General features: G+C 41.9%; 1 protein-coding gene across 5 annotated transcripts; it reads left to right on the top strand.

Moving 5' to 3' along the window:
• Positions 1 to 9252: 9252 nt before the first annotated feature.
• slc10a1 (solute carrier family 10 member 1) lies at positions 9253 to 18071 on the top strand. Of its 5 annotated transcripts, none has more exons than XM_072699243.1 (6): positions 9253 to 9566; positions 9611 to 9655; positions 11186 to 11477; positions 13602 to 13806; positions 14384 to 14562; positions 16448 to 18071. In XM_072699243.1, exons 3-6 carry the CDS (start codon positions 11236 to 11238, stop codon positions 16812 to 16814), a joined length of 993 nt encoding a protein of 330 aa, XP_072555344.1. In that variant the 5' UTR covers positions 9253 to 9566; positions 9611 to 9655; positions 11186 to 11235; the 3' UTR covers positions 16815 to 18071. The 5 variants fall into 5 exon arrangements, 4 of the variants coding, with proteins under 4 accessions (XP_072555344.1, XP_072555343.1, XP_023657997.2 ...); XR_011982572.1 differs by having other exon boundaries at positions 9258 to 9655; positions 11038 to 11477; positions 16448 to 17006; positions 17621 to 18071; XM_023802232.2 differs by having other exon boundaries at positions 9265 to 9655; positions 11038 to 11477; positions 16448 to 16647; positions 16759 to 18071.
• The last annotated feature ends 1572 nt before the right edge of the window (positions 18072 to 19643 follow it).

The following is a 19643-nucleotide window of genomic DNA, read 5'->3' as shown; positions in this document are numbered from 1 at the left end:
AGGTAGAAAATACCAAAGACATATAAGAATCAATTTTTGTAGAGCGATATGGGCCAAAATACCTCAAAACCGTTGTGTAGCATCTCCAGGACCAGTTTGATTGATTCTATTGCCAATAAAGAAAATTCCACTAATTACTTAATATTAGGGGGTCACATAGTTTTTAAAATAATACTATGTTTGCCATTCGTACAAGCACATAGGAATGCTTTTGTTTTTACGTATCCTAACTTGCATTTATTGCACTGGTGAGAGTGAAGCGTGAGGGCAGGGCACAGAGTTAGCCATATTCCCAGTACCCCTGGAGCAGATTTCGCCGGTACTCTGCCAGCCACAGGATTTGAACTGGCAAGTGGAAATAATATAATATAAGGCTAAGTAACTCATGCCATTACATAATATCCTGCTTTCTCTAAATAAGAACATGGAATTCTAGCACTATGTTCAAAACATTTCATAAACATATTTTCTTCTTGGTTGCAAATAAGACAAAATGGCTTCTGCTTGTTGACAGCAGTGATGAATTCCGAACTTACCCTCTGCAAAACAGCAGATTATGATAAAAGTGAAGGCTGAGCATTTAAGTGCATGGTATGTTAGGACAGGTAACCTGAAACTTGACATTTCATGTCCTGGGGGTGGAGCGACATGTTGTTATATTCAGGAGTAAAGAGCCTGAACTGCTCCATTAAAAATACTCCTCGATAATGGGTTTAAACATGTAAGCCAAAGTGGACAAGCAGAGGTAGAGTCACAAAATAATATTAAAATTGTAAAAAGTCTACCCCCAGTTTCCAGATTAAGGTTTTTCTTTTTCAGATACATAAAAAAATGGAAAGTACTAAGTCGTTCCTCTGACCTTACATAGATCCGGAAGATGATGTCTCCCAGCATTTTTGCATGGGAACCATTGATATGACCTGCTACCCTTCATTTATGTGTACAACCAAATGCGTTATAGACCCTTTTGTTTAATGCTATCTTTCTGACATGTTTTGTTCATCTTGCCATAATAAAATTGATGACACGAGTGCGTCTAAAGCCCTTGGTACAGTATATATTGGGTATAGTAGCAATGTGAAGTGGAGAATTAAGGGCAATTCATACACACGTCAACGTGCATATAACAGATCCTGAGGCCAGATGGCGGTTAGGGCCGCCCCACCCTGTCTGCTTTGGGGCCTGCTGTGGGACCTTTAAACTGGCTGTTTTTCACTTACACAGCAGTTCCCACAGAGAGGCCATCTGAGGGTGAGCGAGGTCAGCAGGAATCCGTCGTGTTCTTGGCTGTCCGCTTGCTCCGAACCCCTGCACGACTGTCTGCCCTGACATGCTTCATCCTGCAATACTGTGGGAAACATGGCTGCAACTGATACATAATCATCCTCAGACCTTTAGACCTGTTTAAAATGCTCTAAAATGCATTACTATGGAAAATGAACCCCTATTGCTATATTCCCAAAGCTTTTCAATAAGCTTGAATACGATGACAGATTTTCGCTGTTTACAGGGTCTTTCACTGTGTTGTTGATTAGAAATGAATTTCATCAATCACTGCTCCCCCATCAAGAGATGCCTCCAACCAAAGCTATAATGAATTATTCATGTAAACCACTAAGAAAGGAACAACATTTCAGGCAAACAGATATGAAATTCATTTTTAGAACAAAAAATTTTACTTTCTGGATTATTGAGGGGCTCATGCACATTTTAGGACAGATCACCTTAAGCAATGTAAAGTATGCCAATTTGAGAACATTTCTGAAAACTGAATATGCAATTGTATAATTCTACAGAATATGAAGTGTGGCAATATTTTACCAAAAATACTAAAAGAATTACGGAAACCAGTGATATACTGTTTTAAACCATAAAAATTTAAGTATTATAATTTGATGAATTCTCTAGATAAACACTAGAGGGTGCTCCCAGTATTTGTACACATTGGATTGTATAATTTTAAAGATTTTCTGAATTAATCTAATTCTTCTGCTTTTGAAATGGAAACCTTTTCAACTTCAGTGTGGAAATCAGATGAAAATGAAATGACTTTCTTTAATTTTTTTTTCCATCAGCCAAGCATTCAACATTGTCATACAATTCACTGTGGGTTGCAATACCGCAAAATATTTTATTTTTTGTTCTTCTGAGATTAAGCTGAGAAATGTATCTTTTTATTAAGGGGTGGCATGAAGAAGCCAATAATTATCGGCAAGCCTAATGTGTGCGTGTGCGTTGTAATTTGGTTGTGCTCCAGACTCTCAGTGTCTTCTGGCTTTCCGTTACTGATGTGATTTGCCCACAGGCTTCAGCTGCTGCAGTTACTAGGCAACCATGATGCACTCCTTGCTGAATTCCCCACTACAGTTGGATTTAGCAATCAAAGACCTTATCAAATATACTCTACTATCACTTTCTCACACACATATAAATAGCACTGAAATAATATTCCTAAGCGACATCAAAGTTCTGGAAGGGTTGTTTTGTTTTAATTATTTCAATTTGCTTGCTTAAAAACTAGCAAAACAGCTTTAGTGGAGTAACTGGCCCCATTTGCTCCCCCTCAGACTTACTACATGGCTGCATGGCAACAGCCTTAATTATGCTTCCAGTAAATAAGGGATTTGGACTAAGCAAACTGCCTGAGGCCTTAATATCTCACTACATGCAAAAGTTGGTTTGTCTCTGTAATTTCCCACTTTGGCCAGCCATGAACACTGTTGAGTCTGTTTCACAAACATGCTTTGGCCCTCCATTCCTTGCAGAGACATTAACTGTTGCCTCTGTATAACAATCTCAGCAAGTATTAGTACTTAATTGTATCACTGGTAAGAAAGTGCGACAGACAAGAATATAATGAAAAAAAAAAAAACATCCTATGGAATCAAACAATACCTGTTTAGTGTCAAGTGTAGCAAACTTCATCTATTAACCGTTGTTTACATTATTAATTTAACATTATACTGGCTGCCATATATAGCTTACAGTGTTACTGAAGCACTGAGCGAAGAATTCAGAAGTTTTATCACCACTCAGTCCTAATATACCTTTGTGATCATACACTAATACTAAGTCGCCGTAGCTAATTCTACAAAATTCTTTAAGCAATTGCTGCACTTTTTTATAACAATATTTTTTTTATTGTTTTCATACTTTTACAAACCATTAATAGTCAAACCAAATGACAAAAAATACAAGATTTAAATCAGCATTACTGACATCAAGTCAACAGTAGTAATATTACGGTAATATAACTTTTCTTTCCCAGGCAAATAGTGTCTTTCTTTTAGGCGGGTCTTCGTGTTACATTTATGTTATGAACTGCATTATTCTCATCTTCCATTATCAGCATCCTCAACAAAGTCCACATGTTTGAAAAAGGTCATAAATGGTGTCCATATACGTTCAAAATCCTCTTGTTTGCCTTTTAAGACATATGTAGTTTGTTCCAAAGGGAGACTTATCAACATATGCTAGGTCCATTGGGAAATCTTAGGTCCATTTATATTTCCCATGAGATTGCTATTGTTCTTTTTGCATTTAGCAGATTAAGGTCTATCAATGGCCTCTCATCCTGGCTATATTTATAATTTGAGTATAAACCAAAAAGAAAAAAATTAGGATCCAGTAGAATTGGTGTAGAGATAAATGTCCCCATTGCATTCCGTACCTCCTCCCAGAAGACTTAAATTTTTCTGGCATTTCCAAACACAATGGAATATAGTCCCTTTTTTGTTCATTACATTTGGTGCAAGTATCTAAGATATTTTTGTTAAACTTATTTAGCTTCTCTGGGGATATATAAGTTCGCATTAACCATTTGTATTGCAGCAATTTAAAATTTGCGTTTATTGTCTGTTGTTAACCTTTGAACAGGCCATTTTCCAGTCCTCTTCTGTGATGTTGCACTCTAAAGCTGTCCTCTATGCTGACAGCTTATAGAATGTAACTAACCAGGGTGGGAATGGATTTCTTTAAATTTGACAGATACAGAATAATGTCGTCAGCAAAGAGGGAGACTTTGTGTTCATATTGTCCAATTGTTATTCCGAATATATGTGGATGCGATCGAATTGCAATGGCAAATGGCTCAATTGCCAGAGTAAACAACAATGGATAGAGTGGACACCAGTGATGGCAACCATTCTTATGTCAAACGGTTTTGACACATTTCCATTTGTTATCATTTCTGCCCTAGGATTCGTGCATATTATTCGGATCCATGTTCTAAAGTTACTACCAAATCCAAACCTTTCCAATACTGCAAAAAGGTTTGCCCATTTCACCTTGTCGAAAGGCTTTTTTTTAATCTACAGATAAAAGTGCTGCATCTGTTTTCTCTTTATAATTATGTATTATATTCAGTACTCTTCTTACATTATGGAATCCCTGTCTTCCCATAATAAATCAATTTTGGTCCTTATCTATAATATCTGGCATTATTTTTTTCAATCGGTTTGTCAGTACTTCACATAATATCTTCAAATCAGAATTTAGCAGGCTTACAGGTCTCTTATTCTCACATTTATTCGAAGGTTTTCCTGGTCTTGGTAGCAAAGTAATCAAGGCCTCATTCATTGATATGGGTAGACATTCAGTTTGAAAAGACTCTATAAGCATCTCCAAGAGCGGCTTAAGTAACTTATTATTTTTTTTTAATTATATAATTCAACTGGTAAACCATCTGGTCCTCCTCTCTTTCTTGCTTTCATAGCCTGCTGCACTTTTAATATTCCTGCATAAAAATATAAAAACTTGCAGAAAATTTAGGTCAGCCAGCATAAAGGGTTAGAGCTGGGGTTATGCTCGCTATTAGGGTTAGATATAATGTTATGGTTGCCTTTTTTGGGTGTGCAGGTTCAAGTTTACTAACATGAGGACTATTTAGCAGCAAAGCGTCTGTCTGAATGGGAATCAAGTCAGTTCTTGTAACAATTTTGAGACCCCCTATTTTCCCCTTGATTCTTTCCCCTTCAGACAATGTGTGAAACATGTTTCCTGCTCCAAGGTGTAACCATAACTTGTTTTTCCTATTTTGATGCAGACTGGTTAATCTATTATTGTCCTTCTGCAAAACTCAGGGTAATGAGAACAAAATTGTAGTACAGATGGGGGTATAGGGTTGCCTATGGGAGTTTTACTTACACAAAAATGTTCTTAGGGCAGAATGAAAAATGATTGGTTCTGAGAGAGAACCAATCAGATTGTACAGGAGGTGGGCCCAAGCAACTAGATAAGGTGAGACTAAGACATCTTATTGGTTGGTCTAACATCTGACCAAGATCTGATTTGTTATCTCTCTCTGTAACCAATCATTTTTTGTTCTGCTCATAGAACATTTTTCTGTAGGTAAAACTCCCATGAGCTATATATAGGGTTCAACCATAAATAATAAAACCATATTTTAAAAGGAAGCAGAAAAATATACAAAGTGAACAGTAAGATGTATGTAGTAGATACAGGATCCAAAAAATACTGGTGAAGCATCAAGTAGACAAATAGTGCAATGGACAATAAGTTTGGTAAGAAGATACCAAATTTCAGGCTAAAAAGTTCTTATTTGGGGTGTTTTTCCTGCTGTTGAAGTTCAAAATATGTCAAATTTGATCAAACACTATGTAAAGTAAATAAAAATCAATCAATTTCTACTATTTTGGCACTTGGCACTGCAAACTGTGTTGAAGACGCCCTGTGGACGTCTTTCTATAGCAAATGTCTTCCTCCATAAGTTTAGCGTCAAGGTCCTAGACAGTCATTTGGATATATCTGTTGACTAATAAACATGCAAATGGAACATGCAGGAACCTGACAACGTAAGATTTCTGAAAGAGCAGGGCTTACAACATGACACTAAGGAATAACATAACAGAGTTCCAAGTGCTACAGCCAGACTGTTTATATGGACGGCAGCAGGGCCAGTTATCTAGCACTTCAAGGTTAAGAAGCTTTGATTGGCGAAAGACAAAACGCCTTACAGACCCTGCAACTGATTCCTGATTACTGATCACTGGAGGGAGTTCATGGCAATTAGTAGTCTCAATGTCCCATATAAGCTGTCACTCCACCTGGGTCATGAAGCACTTAATCAGCAGGACAGAGGGGAGACTTCACTGATGTCTCGCATACATTTGGCCAAATGAACCTGCCTTAGATCAGGGCCCATCAGTGTAACATGTAAGGCTACTGGCTCCAGAACCTGTGACCCTGGACTCCTTTTGACCTGCATTATATCTGACCTCAAGAGGAACCGCCGTCCTGTGTTTAATGAGACTGGACTCACAAACTCACTCTGGCATATCTGGCGACCCATCAGAACGTCCAGTGAGTGTGAATTGACTCACAGGGACTTTTAATTACAGACTCCATCCCTCTTCACTTTTTCCTAAACACAGGTCACACAAAGTCCACCCAGAATGCATATATGAGAGAAGCATTTGTTTTATGTGACTGCAAGTGATGTAAATGCTTCTGTTTGGTTTCATTTTAGTGCTCTCAGGCCCAGTATTTAATATTGCTATAATGATACAGAAAGTCAGGCAAATCTTGACTTCAAGGGCTGTTTCCTTGGTGTGTGGAAAAAACGTCACTTCCCGCCATTTAATTTCCAATCTAATAATAATAATAATAATAATAATAATAATAATAATAAATAATACCTTTTATTTATACAGTGCTTTTCAAAGACTCAAAGACACTTAATAGAGCATTGCTAAGGAAATAGACAAAACAACAAAACACTTTATGGATTAGGATTTTTTTTTTTTTGTGATCAAATTTTTATTTAACAATCTTAACAAAACACAACAAACCACCCCACCCCCATACCTTGAGCCAGCATGTAAGTCAAAAGAAAAACACACACACACACAGATATATATATATAATATAATCCATCATGTCGCCGGCACCTAGGACAGTTGTAGGCTTGAAGAAACGAAAAAGTTTTTAAGTTTTTTTATTTTGAAATTCATTTTGAAATACTGAGGAATAGCAGTAGGGAGGGAATTCCAAAGTCGGGAGCTAAATGGGAAATGGCACAATGACCAAGGCTGTAGAGTTTGGATGGGAGGATAAGGAGGGAGCCAGAAGGGGAGGATCAAAGCCTGCGGGGAGATTGGTAGGTGAGAAGCAATTCATGGAGCTTGGTGCTAAAGAGCTTTAAATGATAGAAGAAGTATTTTAAAGTGGATGCCAGTGAAGGCTCTGAAATATGGGCGTGTTGTGCTGGTAGGAGTGAGTGTGAACTAGGAGGCGGGCGGCACAGTTCTGCACTATCTGGAGTTAGCAGTGATACCAGCACGTTTCAGCTAGAGATAAAGGCGTGAATGAGGGACCCAACAGCAGAGTTAGAAAGGCAGGGCCTAAGCCAGGAGATGTTGTCGTGTTAGAAGAAAGCTGTTTTTACTATGGAACATACATGTGCATCAAATGTTAGGACTGGGTTAAAGGTAACACCAAGGGTATAAATCATAGGAGAAGGCGTGATGGTTGTGTGATCCAAATGGAGGATAACTGGCCTAACTTTATTAAGTGTGGGTGACGATTAGTTTTGTTTTATCACTGTTAAGCTTGAGAAAATTTGTGGCTCATCCATAGCACATGTGCTAGTGGCACGTTGTTTATGGAGCTGGTACTGAAGTGGGTGTATTGAAGCGGCAAATGATATGGTCTAGAGGATGAGGAGAAATGATGAAGAGTAATGGTCCTAGGACAGAGCCCTGGGGGACGCCACACATGTCAGCTGATATGTGTGATTCATAACCTGATAGGTTAATGAAATGTTTTCTGTCCGTGAGATAAAAATAAACCAGTCCAGCACTGCCTCATGGCGACTTAGGTCGTGGAGTCTCTAAATCAGAATAGACAGTGAGACTGTGTCAAATGCCACACTTAAATCGAACAGATGTAGGATGCACAATGTCGTTTGCAGTAAATGGATCATTTATCGTAGATCTGGTTGTTTATAAGCGATAAGCAGTTGTATGATAGATGGGCTGATGAATATTTATTGTTCCATTTGTTCCAAGGTCTGGAGGAGTGAAGAAACTAGTGGAACATATTTGCCCCCTCCTCTAGTAGATGTGCTCCACCGGTTTCTTACAATATATTTGGAAAATTGTAGTGTATTATCCTGATGTGACAACCAAACTCCAGAAAGTCTGCTAGATACTGAAGTGTACACTGTGAGAAAAAAGGGCACAGCCATGGTACCGTTTTGTTCCCCAAGATACAAACAATATTAATTTATCCAGAGTCTATTTCTGTACTTTAAATTAGACTAAAAGGTACAGCTAGAGTACAACTGGCAGACCTTTGAAGGTACAGCCCTAGTGACAAGTAATTGTACCCTCAAAGGTACAAATTGTTTGTTTTTTTTTCCTGAGAATGTATAGAAAAAATTAGGTCTAAATTTGAAATTGGAAAGACAGTGGAAGAGGCAGTGAAAGAGGCAGTGACAACAATGTGTTACTTGGTAGAAGAAGCACAGCCAAAAGGAATATGGGTTTTGGCAGAGAAGAATTTACAGGACTAGAAAAAAAAGGAGCAATTTACAATAGTTGTATGTGAGGCAAAAAAAACCAAGGCCCAGTAGGAGTATGCAGAAGTCAACATGAGGATGAAGAAGATTATCAAGACTGACAAAAGAACTATATAGAGGCTCTTAGAATAGAAGTCAAAGAGGCGGCCTGACATGGAAACTAGAATCTGCCTGGAGAGTTCAGCAAATCTGAGAGGACTGTGAGGGACAAGGACGGCAAACCAATCAACTGAGAAAAGTGACAGAAGAGAAGATAGGTGGAGCATTTTGAAGAACTGTTGAAAAAAACCAGCTCCCCAGGACCCACCGGACATCTGCTCAGTGAATAGTGACCTGCCGATATACTGCAGTGTGCCTACAGAAGAGGAGATCTGCAAAGCTGTATATCAGCTAGGAAATGGTAAGGCAGGACCTGACAGCAACAGCAGACATTAAGCACTTAGGGCTGACATTGCAACCCCAGATGCTATGCCTCCTCTTCAGGATGATGTGGTAAGAACAACACATTCCATCAGTATGGAAGGACAGCTACCTCATTAAGATGCCAAAGAAAGGAAAGCTCATCTACTTTTTGAAGGAGTCACTTTTGAGATCTCATAAAATACACTTTCTGTTTAGTGCATTTCTCTCTCTAATAGAGGTTTACAGTTTGGGGTAAAAGAATGTTTTCTGGAATGTTCCCAATTAAACTGATCTGCTGGCCATGTGCCGTTTTCTGCCTTGTTTGTGCTCTCGGTTAAGAGCTCTGTGATGGGACTTGGCACACGGCACCATTGCCCTGGGGCAGTGACACCCCCCCACTCCAACTCCTCACAACTGAAACACTATGCTCCCATTAGAAAGAGACTCTTTGTACTGTGAGATGATGAGCTTCTGGTAACTATATTACCAGGGAAACGCGGTTCACCTTTGTTCATTTCATATGTAAAGTCAGCTTTTTCTACTTGCCAACTCAGGAGTGAATTTGTCCCCTGGACTTTGACGTACCACTCAGGCAGCTGCGTGGTAGAAAACAAGGGGTTCAGACAGAGGTACAATAGATAGTTTTGCAGCCATCAGCTCGCGAAGGACGGCAGCCCTGACACAGCCGGCGTGTGAAACCTGCAGGAGATGAAGGTAGGTGACCATCGGCCAAAGTGGGAGCTAGAAAGAGGGAGCAAAACCAAACAGAACATTTGAAAAATGAATTGTCTTTAACCAGATGTTGCCATCACATGTAGATATGCCACTATAGTGATACCACTTCATTCACTATTCGATTTTTTTGTTTCAAAATAAAATACCTTAATAAAAGTATTTGTAATGCAATGCCCTCATTTTAATTTTAATACATTGAAAAGTGCAAAGAGGTGGTAGCTCATTATGGACACCCTGCGTGTCACACACTAAATGCATTTCCACCTGTATCGCTGCTAAGGAGCCACATCAGAGTGATTCTGAGACTAATTTTCACTTTCTTTCTGAATTGGCCGAAATATTTTTGAAAGTCTGCACCAACAGTTGTGGATCATCTACCTGCTGCCTTGTGCATATACAGTATAAAGTGCCAGTGAAGGACGGCAGAATGAACAGCTTATAGATCACTTTTTGTTTGCTGTTTGGTTGCTTTAGAAATGGCAGCACTTAAAAGCACTGAATGGAAACGAGGGCAGGGACTGATGTTACATAACAAGCAATGTGCTGTAATAATTTAATGAGTGGCTTACTTGGTGCCTTCGTGGGACATGGCGGGGCAGCTCACAGCCTGACCCAGAAGCCCACCCCTCCCTGCTGATGGCTAGGAGGCCAGGAGTCTTTATTCAAGTCCGGGAAACTTTCACCAGATGGGGACTCAGGGTCCTGTCTCGACTGATAAGTAGATGGAGTTAACACTGGCAGCATTCCTATTGGGTCATCACACACACCATTTACACCTATGACTCCTGGCACCAGCTACCCGGCACCAAAGACATCTGGGGGCGGAACTGAAGATGATGGAAGTAACTGATAGTCAATGAGGAGACACTTGGCTCCGCCTCTGGGGCGTTGCCACCGACCCGTCATGCCAATGAGAAAGCAACAGGGACCCCTCTTGGAATTGGACATTGGTCTCAGGTTTACTTCAGTTAGAGAGGTGCTCCGTCCTGAAGGCCTTCTCACTGACAGATTCCCCTAAAAGCCCAGACCTTGGCACATATTAGCACTCACCTGTCAGTGCGATGAAATCCTGTCTGCAGTTTCATTATCAACTGTAGAAAAGGGGATTAGTATCCTGCCTAAGGTTATTTTAAAAGGCAGGTAAATCTGTCCATTCCCTGGGTCCGCAGGGTCACAGTGCATTGGAAATGTCATTATATGCAGGTACCCCAGGGTTATTCAAGAAACACGCCAGACAGAGGCTGTGCCAGGGGTGGGGGAGGGGTCTCTCTGTTGGGGGGGGGGGACTTGAAAAATTTTGGGGGTACATCCTGGTTGTGATGTGTAGATTAAATGTCTTTTTTCTGACTTGCTGTACCCAGGAATCAGCCTGGGAACAATAAAAGAACAGCTTAGGAATGAATTCCACAAAGAACCAGACCAACAGCTACCAGTTCTGGGACCATGCAAGCACCTCTAACATCACAGAGTATAATTCTTCTGTAACATTCCAGTCTGAGTTCTCTCCAGTCATAGATCAGGTGATTGGTGGTGTCCTCATCATCATCCTCTTCATCACAATGGTATCCCTGGGCTGCAAGATGGAGGTCGCCAAGATCCGGGAGCACATCGCCAAGCCCAAAGGAGTAGCCATCGCCATAGTGGCCCAGTATGGCATCATGCCCCTCTCAGCCTTTACCTTTGCCAAGATCTTCCAGCTGGAACCTATGGCAGCCATGACTGTGTTGATCTGCGGCTGCTGTCCAGGGGGAAACCTGTCCAACATTTTCACCCTGGGTCTCCATGGTGACATGAACCTGAGGTGAAGCCAGTTCATTAATCTCATTATACAGGATACAAAAGAGGGAACAAAACCGGCTTTGCTTTTTGCCAGTGCTTTGGAAGAATGTGCTGCAGAACAAAGATAGGAATTCATGGATCTTAGATATTCTTTCCATTGAAGAAATCCAGTAATATTTAATTTTCATGCCCCCCCCCCCCCTATCTAATCCCTACTCCTCCAATGCCTAGCCCCTCTACACTAGGGAGGGGGGGATTTCGTGAAATCAGTTTAGTATTTTGTGGGTTCAGCTAAATTGTGCGCACAAGAAAAAAAAAAGTGTTTGTGGCCCTTCCAGGACCCCGTAGTTCTAAACCCGCTGAGGGAGTGACCTGGCTGCTGCTGGGTAGGAAGCACAGAGGGCAGCTGACGTAAGACTTCCTGAGGTTGTTTATGTTCCAAAAACCGGTCTGATCACTTGTGTGATGACAGTCTGTCTTGCCTCTCAAAACACAACTAAAACAAATTTACAACTATGTTACAAAGCAGCTTGATTTTAGAAAAAAAACATTTATACAACTGGGTGCATTACTGAAATAATTTAGGTATTGAGTCCATTTGTACAAATTGGCATCATTTGGGATGTGATTCAGAGTACCTTCGTATATCCTTAAAAATCATGCTGTCTGCTTCCCACTGAAACAACGTAGATTTATTGATTTTAATGACTCCTTTTTGGCCATTAAAATAATAAAGTGTTTTTGAAACAATTCCACTTATTTACAGAATGGCCAATAAAAAGGAACAGGTTGAACTGAAGATAGGCGGAAAGATCCATTTGTGTTGAAAGTGCCTGTCCAGGTCAGGGGTACCGGGCGGACCTGAAGCTCATCACAAGAAGCCAAGGGCTGGGATACTCCCAGGGCAGGATGTCAGTCTATTCCAGGATACATACGTACTCCATTTTAGAGACACCAATTAGTCCAGTGCTTCCCAACCCAATCCTCAGAGACCACCAGGAGCTGGGAGGGAGCAAAAATGTGGACTGTCTGCCAGGGAGTTGGAAGGGAGGACTGGAAAACACTGAATTAGTCCATCTTTTTGAACTGGGTGAGGGAATCAAAATAACTCAGGGAGAACACGCATATAGCACATACACAACACACCAAGCATGAATGGGATTCAAACCCACAACCCTATGGTGTGAGGCATAGTGCTACTTGCTGAGCTACTGTGCCATGAAAAAAGAGTTTATTGAAATTTCTTCTTTAAAATATCCACCTTCATCTCTATATACCTTTTAAAGTTCTGAAAACAGTATCAGCTAAACCAGCACTTTTCAACTGTGGTGTGTCACAGCACACTAGTGTTCTGTTATAAGTAACCAGATGTACTGTGTATATTAAAAATGTACTTTCACTGGTTTAAGCAATGTGTATAATGACATGCCCTGGGATAATTACCTTACGGAAAGTGTGGCATGGCAGAAAAAGGTTGGACAAAACTGAGCTAAGCAACTAAATAACAATCTAGGAAAGAAAAAACAATATCAAATCTTGTTTTAAGTTTATAACTATTTATAAGGTGTCTAAGATGCATAAACCAAGGCTCTCGAGTTTCACCAAAAGTTTGGAGTGCGATTACATCTGTTAGGGGCGCAGCGGCCAATGCTTGAGACTTCAGAGCCCTGCCTACCACTTTCATCGGATCTTGCTCTGCCACTTCCACCTTGCCTGCACGTGTGTGTGCGCATCTATATAATAACGTGTTTGCAGCGGGATCGCATGTAACTTATTTTAGAATTTACCCGGAAACAACAAATGCTATTTTCTGATTGGCTGGTAGGCGGATGTTAACGCTGTATAACTGGGGGCAGCTATGAACTCAGCTATGAACTCGGCAGAGAACTCCACTCCGTATGCCTGCGCCTTGGTGGGCGTTATCCCTTACGTCTCAGCGTGAGAAACGCATGTGAGGGTGTGAACTGTTTGAAATGCATGAGTCTCACAGTCAATGCCTAAGACTGGAGGCCTGATAATGTATAAGGGTGAATTCTCCACAAATGTAACCTTTCGTCTGCATTCTGTAGAAGCCATGAGACACAAAAGTACTGTCACAATCAAAATAAGCCTCAGCACCCGATTTTTCTCTCTTACACTCTCTCAGCATCCTGTTGACTACGTTCTCCAACGTCATGGGCTTTGGAATGATGCCCTTGCTCCTGTACGTGTACTACCAGGGCATCTACGGCCTGGAGAGTGCCATTCCTTACGGCGGCATCACCCTGGCACTGGTGCTGACCCTTGTCCCCTGCGCCATCGGGATCGCCATCAACCACTGGGCACCTCGCTTTTCCCCCATCATCATCAAGGTGAGGATGACTGATCCTGAGATATTCTGAGGCCCAGAAAGAGAGGTAAGGAGCATGTACTGATTACAGCACATTGCCACACCCACCATGACAAACCATCTCAGGGATTTGAACCCGAGTGCAGCCATATGGCAGGCAATACCTCAGCACCACACTAGTCCAAATGGACCAGTGTGTGTTTTTTTTCTCCCCAGTGGCTGGAGGGCCAATCCTGCCACCAACCCCCAGGTTTTTCCCTGTAAGTTGGAGGACCTCCTTATAGGGCTGGATGTAGATCAACATCATACCCAGGACAAAGCAATTGCAGGTCAAGGGCTCAGTGGAGTAGGATCACTCCTGGCATTCATGGGTTTTTGAACCAACAACCTTCCAGTCGCTGTTACAGATCCCTAGCCTCAGAGCCACCGCTCCAGAGCTGAATCAGGATGCAAACCCCTCTTTCTACAGGCATCAGTGTATGCCTTATAAGTGTAACCTACAATGTTATGTAAACCTAGGGCAAATTATTACCAGAACTCTTAACCTGGTGCAAAAAAAACCACATCTTCTCTCAGTGTGATCAATCTGTGCCCCATAGGTTGGTCTCAGCGCCTTAGTGGTCACCACCATTGTGATCTTCATCCTGTGTGGCATCGCGGTTAGAGATACAATCAGGCCGGTCCTGTCACCTCCACTGGTAGCAACGGCGGCTCTCATGCCAATAATCGGCTTCCTCTTTGGCTACATGATGTCCTTTTTGTTCAATCTCAACCAGCAGTAAGTAAACTCACAGTGGTTATAATTGATTATAATATTAGATGTAAAATCTGTTATGTTTCTGTGAATATACTACTTTTAAGAAAAGTTAGTCATTAAATATATCCATTGCTTTCAAATGTTAATCCTGGTTGGGGTCCAGGAGTGTATTGTGGTTATTATATGGTTAATGCAATAATATAATATAATAATAAAATTATTCAACCTTAATTCAAAAAGCTGCAACACTGTTTGGTCAAATATCTATCTCAGAATTATTAGACTGCCATAACAAAATGATTTGTGCACTGTTATTCCAGTTGAAGTAGAAATGAAACTGGCGCCATCTGGTGTGACTCAGCTGCAGCTACATGATATACAAATGCTTTCAATACAGCGATCTTAACGCATCCTTGCTCGACATAACAGAATTCACACAAAACAGACGGTATTTCAATTGGTCCTTGCAAGGTGTTAACCGTGACAGTTTGAAGAAAGTTGCATTTTAATTAATTTAATTAATTAACCAACTACCTGGAACAGAGGACCAGCTCTGTACTCTCAGCAGGGTCCTGGAGGGTGCGTGGGAGTTTGCCCAACCAGTCTACATGTGCTTTGTAGACTTGGAGAAGGCATTCGACCGCGTCCCTCGGGGAGTCCTGTGGGGGGTGCTCCGGGAGTATGGGGTGCCAGGCTACCTTATAAGGGCTGTTCGGTCCCTGTATGACCGGTGTCAGAGCTTGGTCTGCATTGTCGGCAGTAAGTCGGACTTGTTTCCGGTGAGGGTTGGACTCCGCCAGGGCTGCCCTTTGTCACTGATTCTGTTCATAACTTTTATGGACAGTATTTCTAGGCGCAGCCAGGGCGTTGAGGGTGTCCGGTTTGGTGACCTCAGGATTAGGTCTCTGCTTTTTGCAGATGATGTGGTTCTGTTGGCCTCATCGGACCGTGACCTTCGGCTCTCACTGGAGAAGTTCGCAGTCAAGTGTGAAGCGGCTGGGATGAAAATCAGCACCTCCAAATTCGAGACCATGGTCCTCAGCTGGAAATGGGTGGAGTGCTCTCTCCGGGTTGGGGAGGGAATCCTTCCCCAAGTGGAGTTGTTTAAGTATCTCAGGGTCTTGTTCATGAGTGAGGGGACGATGGAGCGGGAGATCGACAGGCGGATCGGTGCGGCGTCAGCAGTGATGCGGGCGCTGCATCGGTCTGTCATGGTGAAGAAGGAGCTGAGCCAAAAGGCAAATCTCTCGATTTACCAGTCGATCTACGTTCCTACCCTCACCTATGGTCACGAGCTATGGGTAGTGACCGAAAGAACGAGATCGTGAGTGCAAGCGGTCGAAATGGGTTTCCTCCGCAGAGTGGCTGGGCTCTCCCGTAGAGATAGGGTGAGAAGCTCGGTCATTTGGGAGGGACTCAGAGTAGAGCTGCTGCTCCTCCACATTGAGAGGAGCCAGATGAGGTGGCTCAGGCATCTGGTCAGGATGCCTCCTGGACGCCTCCCTGGTGAGGTGTTCCGGGCATGTCCCACTGGGAGGAGGCCCCGGGGAAGACTCAGGACACACTGGAGAGACTATGTCTCCCGGCTGGCCTGGGAACGCCTCGGGATCCCCCCAGAGGAGCTGGACAAAGTGGCTGGGGAGAGGGAAGTCTGGGTCTCCCTGCTTAGACTGCTGCCCCCGGCGACCCGACCCGGAGAAGCGGTAGATGATGGATGGATGGATGGAAGCAACTACCTTAGAATTTCTAATTAATCGTATATAAATGTTTTTTGTTTTTTTTTGTATTTTGCCACCTATTATTTAGTCAGTCCTCTGTATGCAGTGGGATACATTTGCGGGCACCTCACAGCCAGGAAGTGCTCTTGTGGGGGAACATCTGAGAAACCTGGAGTGTCCTTTCACAGGTGTAGGAGGACCATTGCTATGGAGACTGGCTGTCAAAATGTCCAGCTTGGCACCACCGTTCTGAAGGTAGTGTTCCCTTACGAGATCATTGGACCCCTCTTCCTGTTCCCCTTCATCTACGTCACTTTCCAGGTTGGTGAAGCTTTACTGCTTACCATCCTGTTCAGGTGTTACCAAAGGTTCAAGGCATCTAGCAACAGTAAGTATTTCATTGCAGTCAACAGTACTGAATGCATTAAAGTGACTGGACCAGTTCTCAGCAAAGTACTTACATTAGACTTTTTGTCCCCTACAAAAACATATCTTTCAGAGAAAACAGTGTATGTGACTGTGAACGGTAACACAGAGGAAGCGACATCAGTCTAGGAGTGGACAGTCGTTCAGTTGATGGCAGGAGTCACCCCCCCCCCCCCCCCACCCCCACCCCAGGAGCTAATTTCAGCAAATGGCCAAAATGCAGCAACAACAAACACCATGTGGCAAAAGAAAGAAACTGTGGACCTGAAAGGGACATCATTCCAAGAGCAGCAACAGACATTAAGTGACCATGTTTGGATGGTTTGTTTTTAATCTGTGCTCTAATTTACAATACTACCTCCAGGGAACATCTAGATCGAACATCTTATAATACATTTGTGCAGTACAAAATTAGAAAATACCATCTGTAAAGCAAGTTCATTGTATACAGAGCATCACAGACTTTTGAAATCCAATTTTCATTAATATAACTTGTATATTGTAGTTAAATACACCTGGAACAATAATGATTTTTGTGCAGTATTAAATATTAAATATCTAAAATATTTTCCTTATTTCATAGGAGACTGATAAGTCTGTTAGTATGCTCAAGGCATATAGAAAATATAAAAGTTTTCATTTTAAACCACTAATCAGTAATAAAATCATTACAAATATTCAGATAATAAAAGTTGTGTGTAATAGACATTCTTTTGTAACTAAGAATGCATAGTCTATAGTCAATTGGTCTTTTACAAATCATTCACAATAAATTAGGAGACTTTTCACAATTTATGTGTTAACATGAGGAATATACTGTATATTGCAGAATTTATATTAAGAAAAACACATGGCAAAGATCATCCACTTCATTCATAAAATCACCCTATAAAAATAAATGACTATTCAAAGAAATTTGTTTTATTTGTGTGGAGATGAACAGGACTGGAGGAGTTTCCGTAGGGTTGGGAGTGAACTGGATTTGACCCAAAGGAGAGCTCCTGGCCCGCTTCTTCCAGGCTGAGAAGCTACTGGCTGGGTGAGATCAGCTATAAGATTCAGACCTGCTCATGGAGCGAGATCTAAAACGGGGTTGGACAGAACTAACTGCTGGGGGCCGTGATTTGGATCTGAGATTGTGACAGTACACAGGGAGATGGGAGCGTAACTTCTGCAACTGCAGCACCTAGAGACATTGACTTGCAACTATAGATCCTACATATGAAGACAAGCTTTGAAGTTCAACACTGGACTACAGAACACAAGGACTACCTCATCATTTACTGAAACTGATTCTAAAGCTGTTACCAATACAGTATCCATGGATGTAAAACATTCGACAAACGATACGGCAGCACAAAACAAAATAAAGACTGATGAATCAAAGATGGCTTGCCTCTTTTTTTAGGCTCTGTAAGTTTGCTTTTCCTGTCATTCATCTATTTTCCTGAGAGTTTGTCCAGAGCATTCCTTAAATCACTGTAGCTGACAACACCCTATCAGGAGGGTAAAATGGAAGGGAAAACTAGTCGTAAGCCTAAAACAGCCTTCCAATATGGATCTATTGTTCCGTTAACAATAACTACATAGAACAGGGGTGGCGAACCGGATCCACGGAGAGCCGCTGTGGGTGCGGGTTTCTGGGATGACCTCTCAATCAGCCAATAATAAAACAGTATCCAGTGGCTGCATACGCTGCGTGACATCAGCAGGAGTCCCTTTGAGTGAACCAGTGGTGGCTGTACCCTGACAGGGTGTGAGGTTCCAGGGTGAGTGCAGACTAGCGAGTCCAAACCATAAAATGTAGAGTTTGGAAAATACTGGGTTAACAAAGGGCTCAACAAGAGGCACACAATGCTCATCTGTTTAAATTCATACCAAAACACAGGACTGGGAATGCTCGTCCTTATAGCTTACACCATAGGCCAGGGGTGCCCAACTCCAGTCCTGGAGGGCCGGAGCCCTGTGCAGCTTAGTTCTTTCCCTGTTCCACCATAAATGATTCAGCTCGAGAGCTGTGTGGTAATTAGCACAAGGAGTTGAATCAGGTGTGTTAAATGAGGGGAAACCCAAAAATGTGCAGGGCTCTGGCCTGCGTTGCTGCTGATCAGCTGGACTCGGCAGTAAAGACACACCGTCCGCTGAAACGACAAAGGGAGCGGCTTCTCTAGTATGGATCTGAGAGTGCTGGCTGGTAAAGGTTACACCCTGACACCTCCGACTGTCCCAAGAGTTAGCGATCTGGAAGCCATCCAGGCCGACACACAAACACTATGGTGTGGACACACCACAAACCCCAGTAATAATTTCAAATAAATAGCCTGGATTCTCCAGTATTGCTTCAAAAAATGTTCACACCCCTTCTGCTGGCTGTGGAAGCCAACCCGGCTAATGAGGACTGAGTGCCCCTATTCATCCCACGGCATGTCTGCATCTGGTCCAGGGAATGATGGCAGCTCTGGCTTCCAAAAAGCCCTTACAAAATACAATTTCTCTGGCAACAACTTAGAATCTGACACAATATAGAAAAAAATATCGGCTTTTCTTAAACACAATTAAGAATCACTACTTATAGCATCAAGAATATACTGAAAATATTGTATGTAAATATTGCATATAAAATACAGGTCAAAATATGCATATGCAATTATATGTATACATTAATTACTCACACACATTGCACAGACTCAAAACTCCTCCATTAGGATGTAAATTGCTCAAAAGTGGACAATACAGCCACGTGGTGGCGCCAAAACACAGTATTTCACAATTATAGGCATCACAATTACCCATTGGTCTGGTTTTAGTTAATGAGGAACTAGATAGGTTAGCTTTGCACATATTTATGTTAAAAATACATCAGTACAAAATGAAACACTGAATCACGTTCATCTCCGAAACTGACCACTACAATCAATACACATTTACCTATAAGCGGGTACGTCTTCAGTTTGACCT

The sequence above is a fragment of the Paramormyrops kingsleyae genome, chromosome 14 (genome assembly GCF_048594095.1).
Source record: "Paramormyrops kingsleyae isolate MSU_618 chromosome 14, PKINGS_0.4, whole genome shotgun sequence".
Lineage (NCBI taxonomy): Eukaryota > Metazoa > Chordata > Actinopteri > Osteoglossiformes > Mormyridae > Paramormyrops > Paramormyrops kingsleyae.
The sequence above is the reverse complement of the archived record's forward strand: the minus strand, read 5'-3'. Positions and strand labels throughout refer to the sequence as shown.

What these genes read in the sequence shown, in the direction of transcription:
- slc10a1 (XM_023802229.2), top strand. Translation starts at nt 11,074, where the DNA reads ATGAATTCCACAAAGAACCAGACCAACAGCTACCAGTTCTGGGACCAT. An exon ending in CATGGTGACATGAACCTGAG is followed by an intron (nt 11,478 to 13,601) that starts GTGAAGCCAGTT and finishes ACACTCTCTCAG; the next exon opens with CATCCTGTTGACTACGTTCT. An exon ending in TTTCCCCCATCATCATCAAG is followed by an intron (nt 13,807 to 14,383) that starts GTGAGGATGACT and finishes TGTGCCCCATAG; the next exon opens with GTTGGTCTCAGCGCCTTAGT.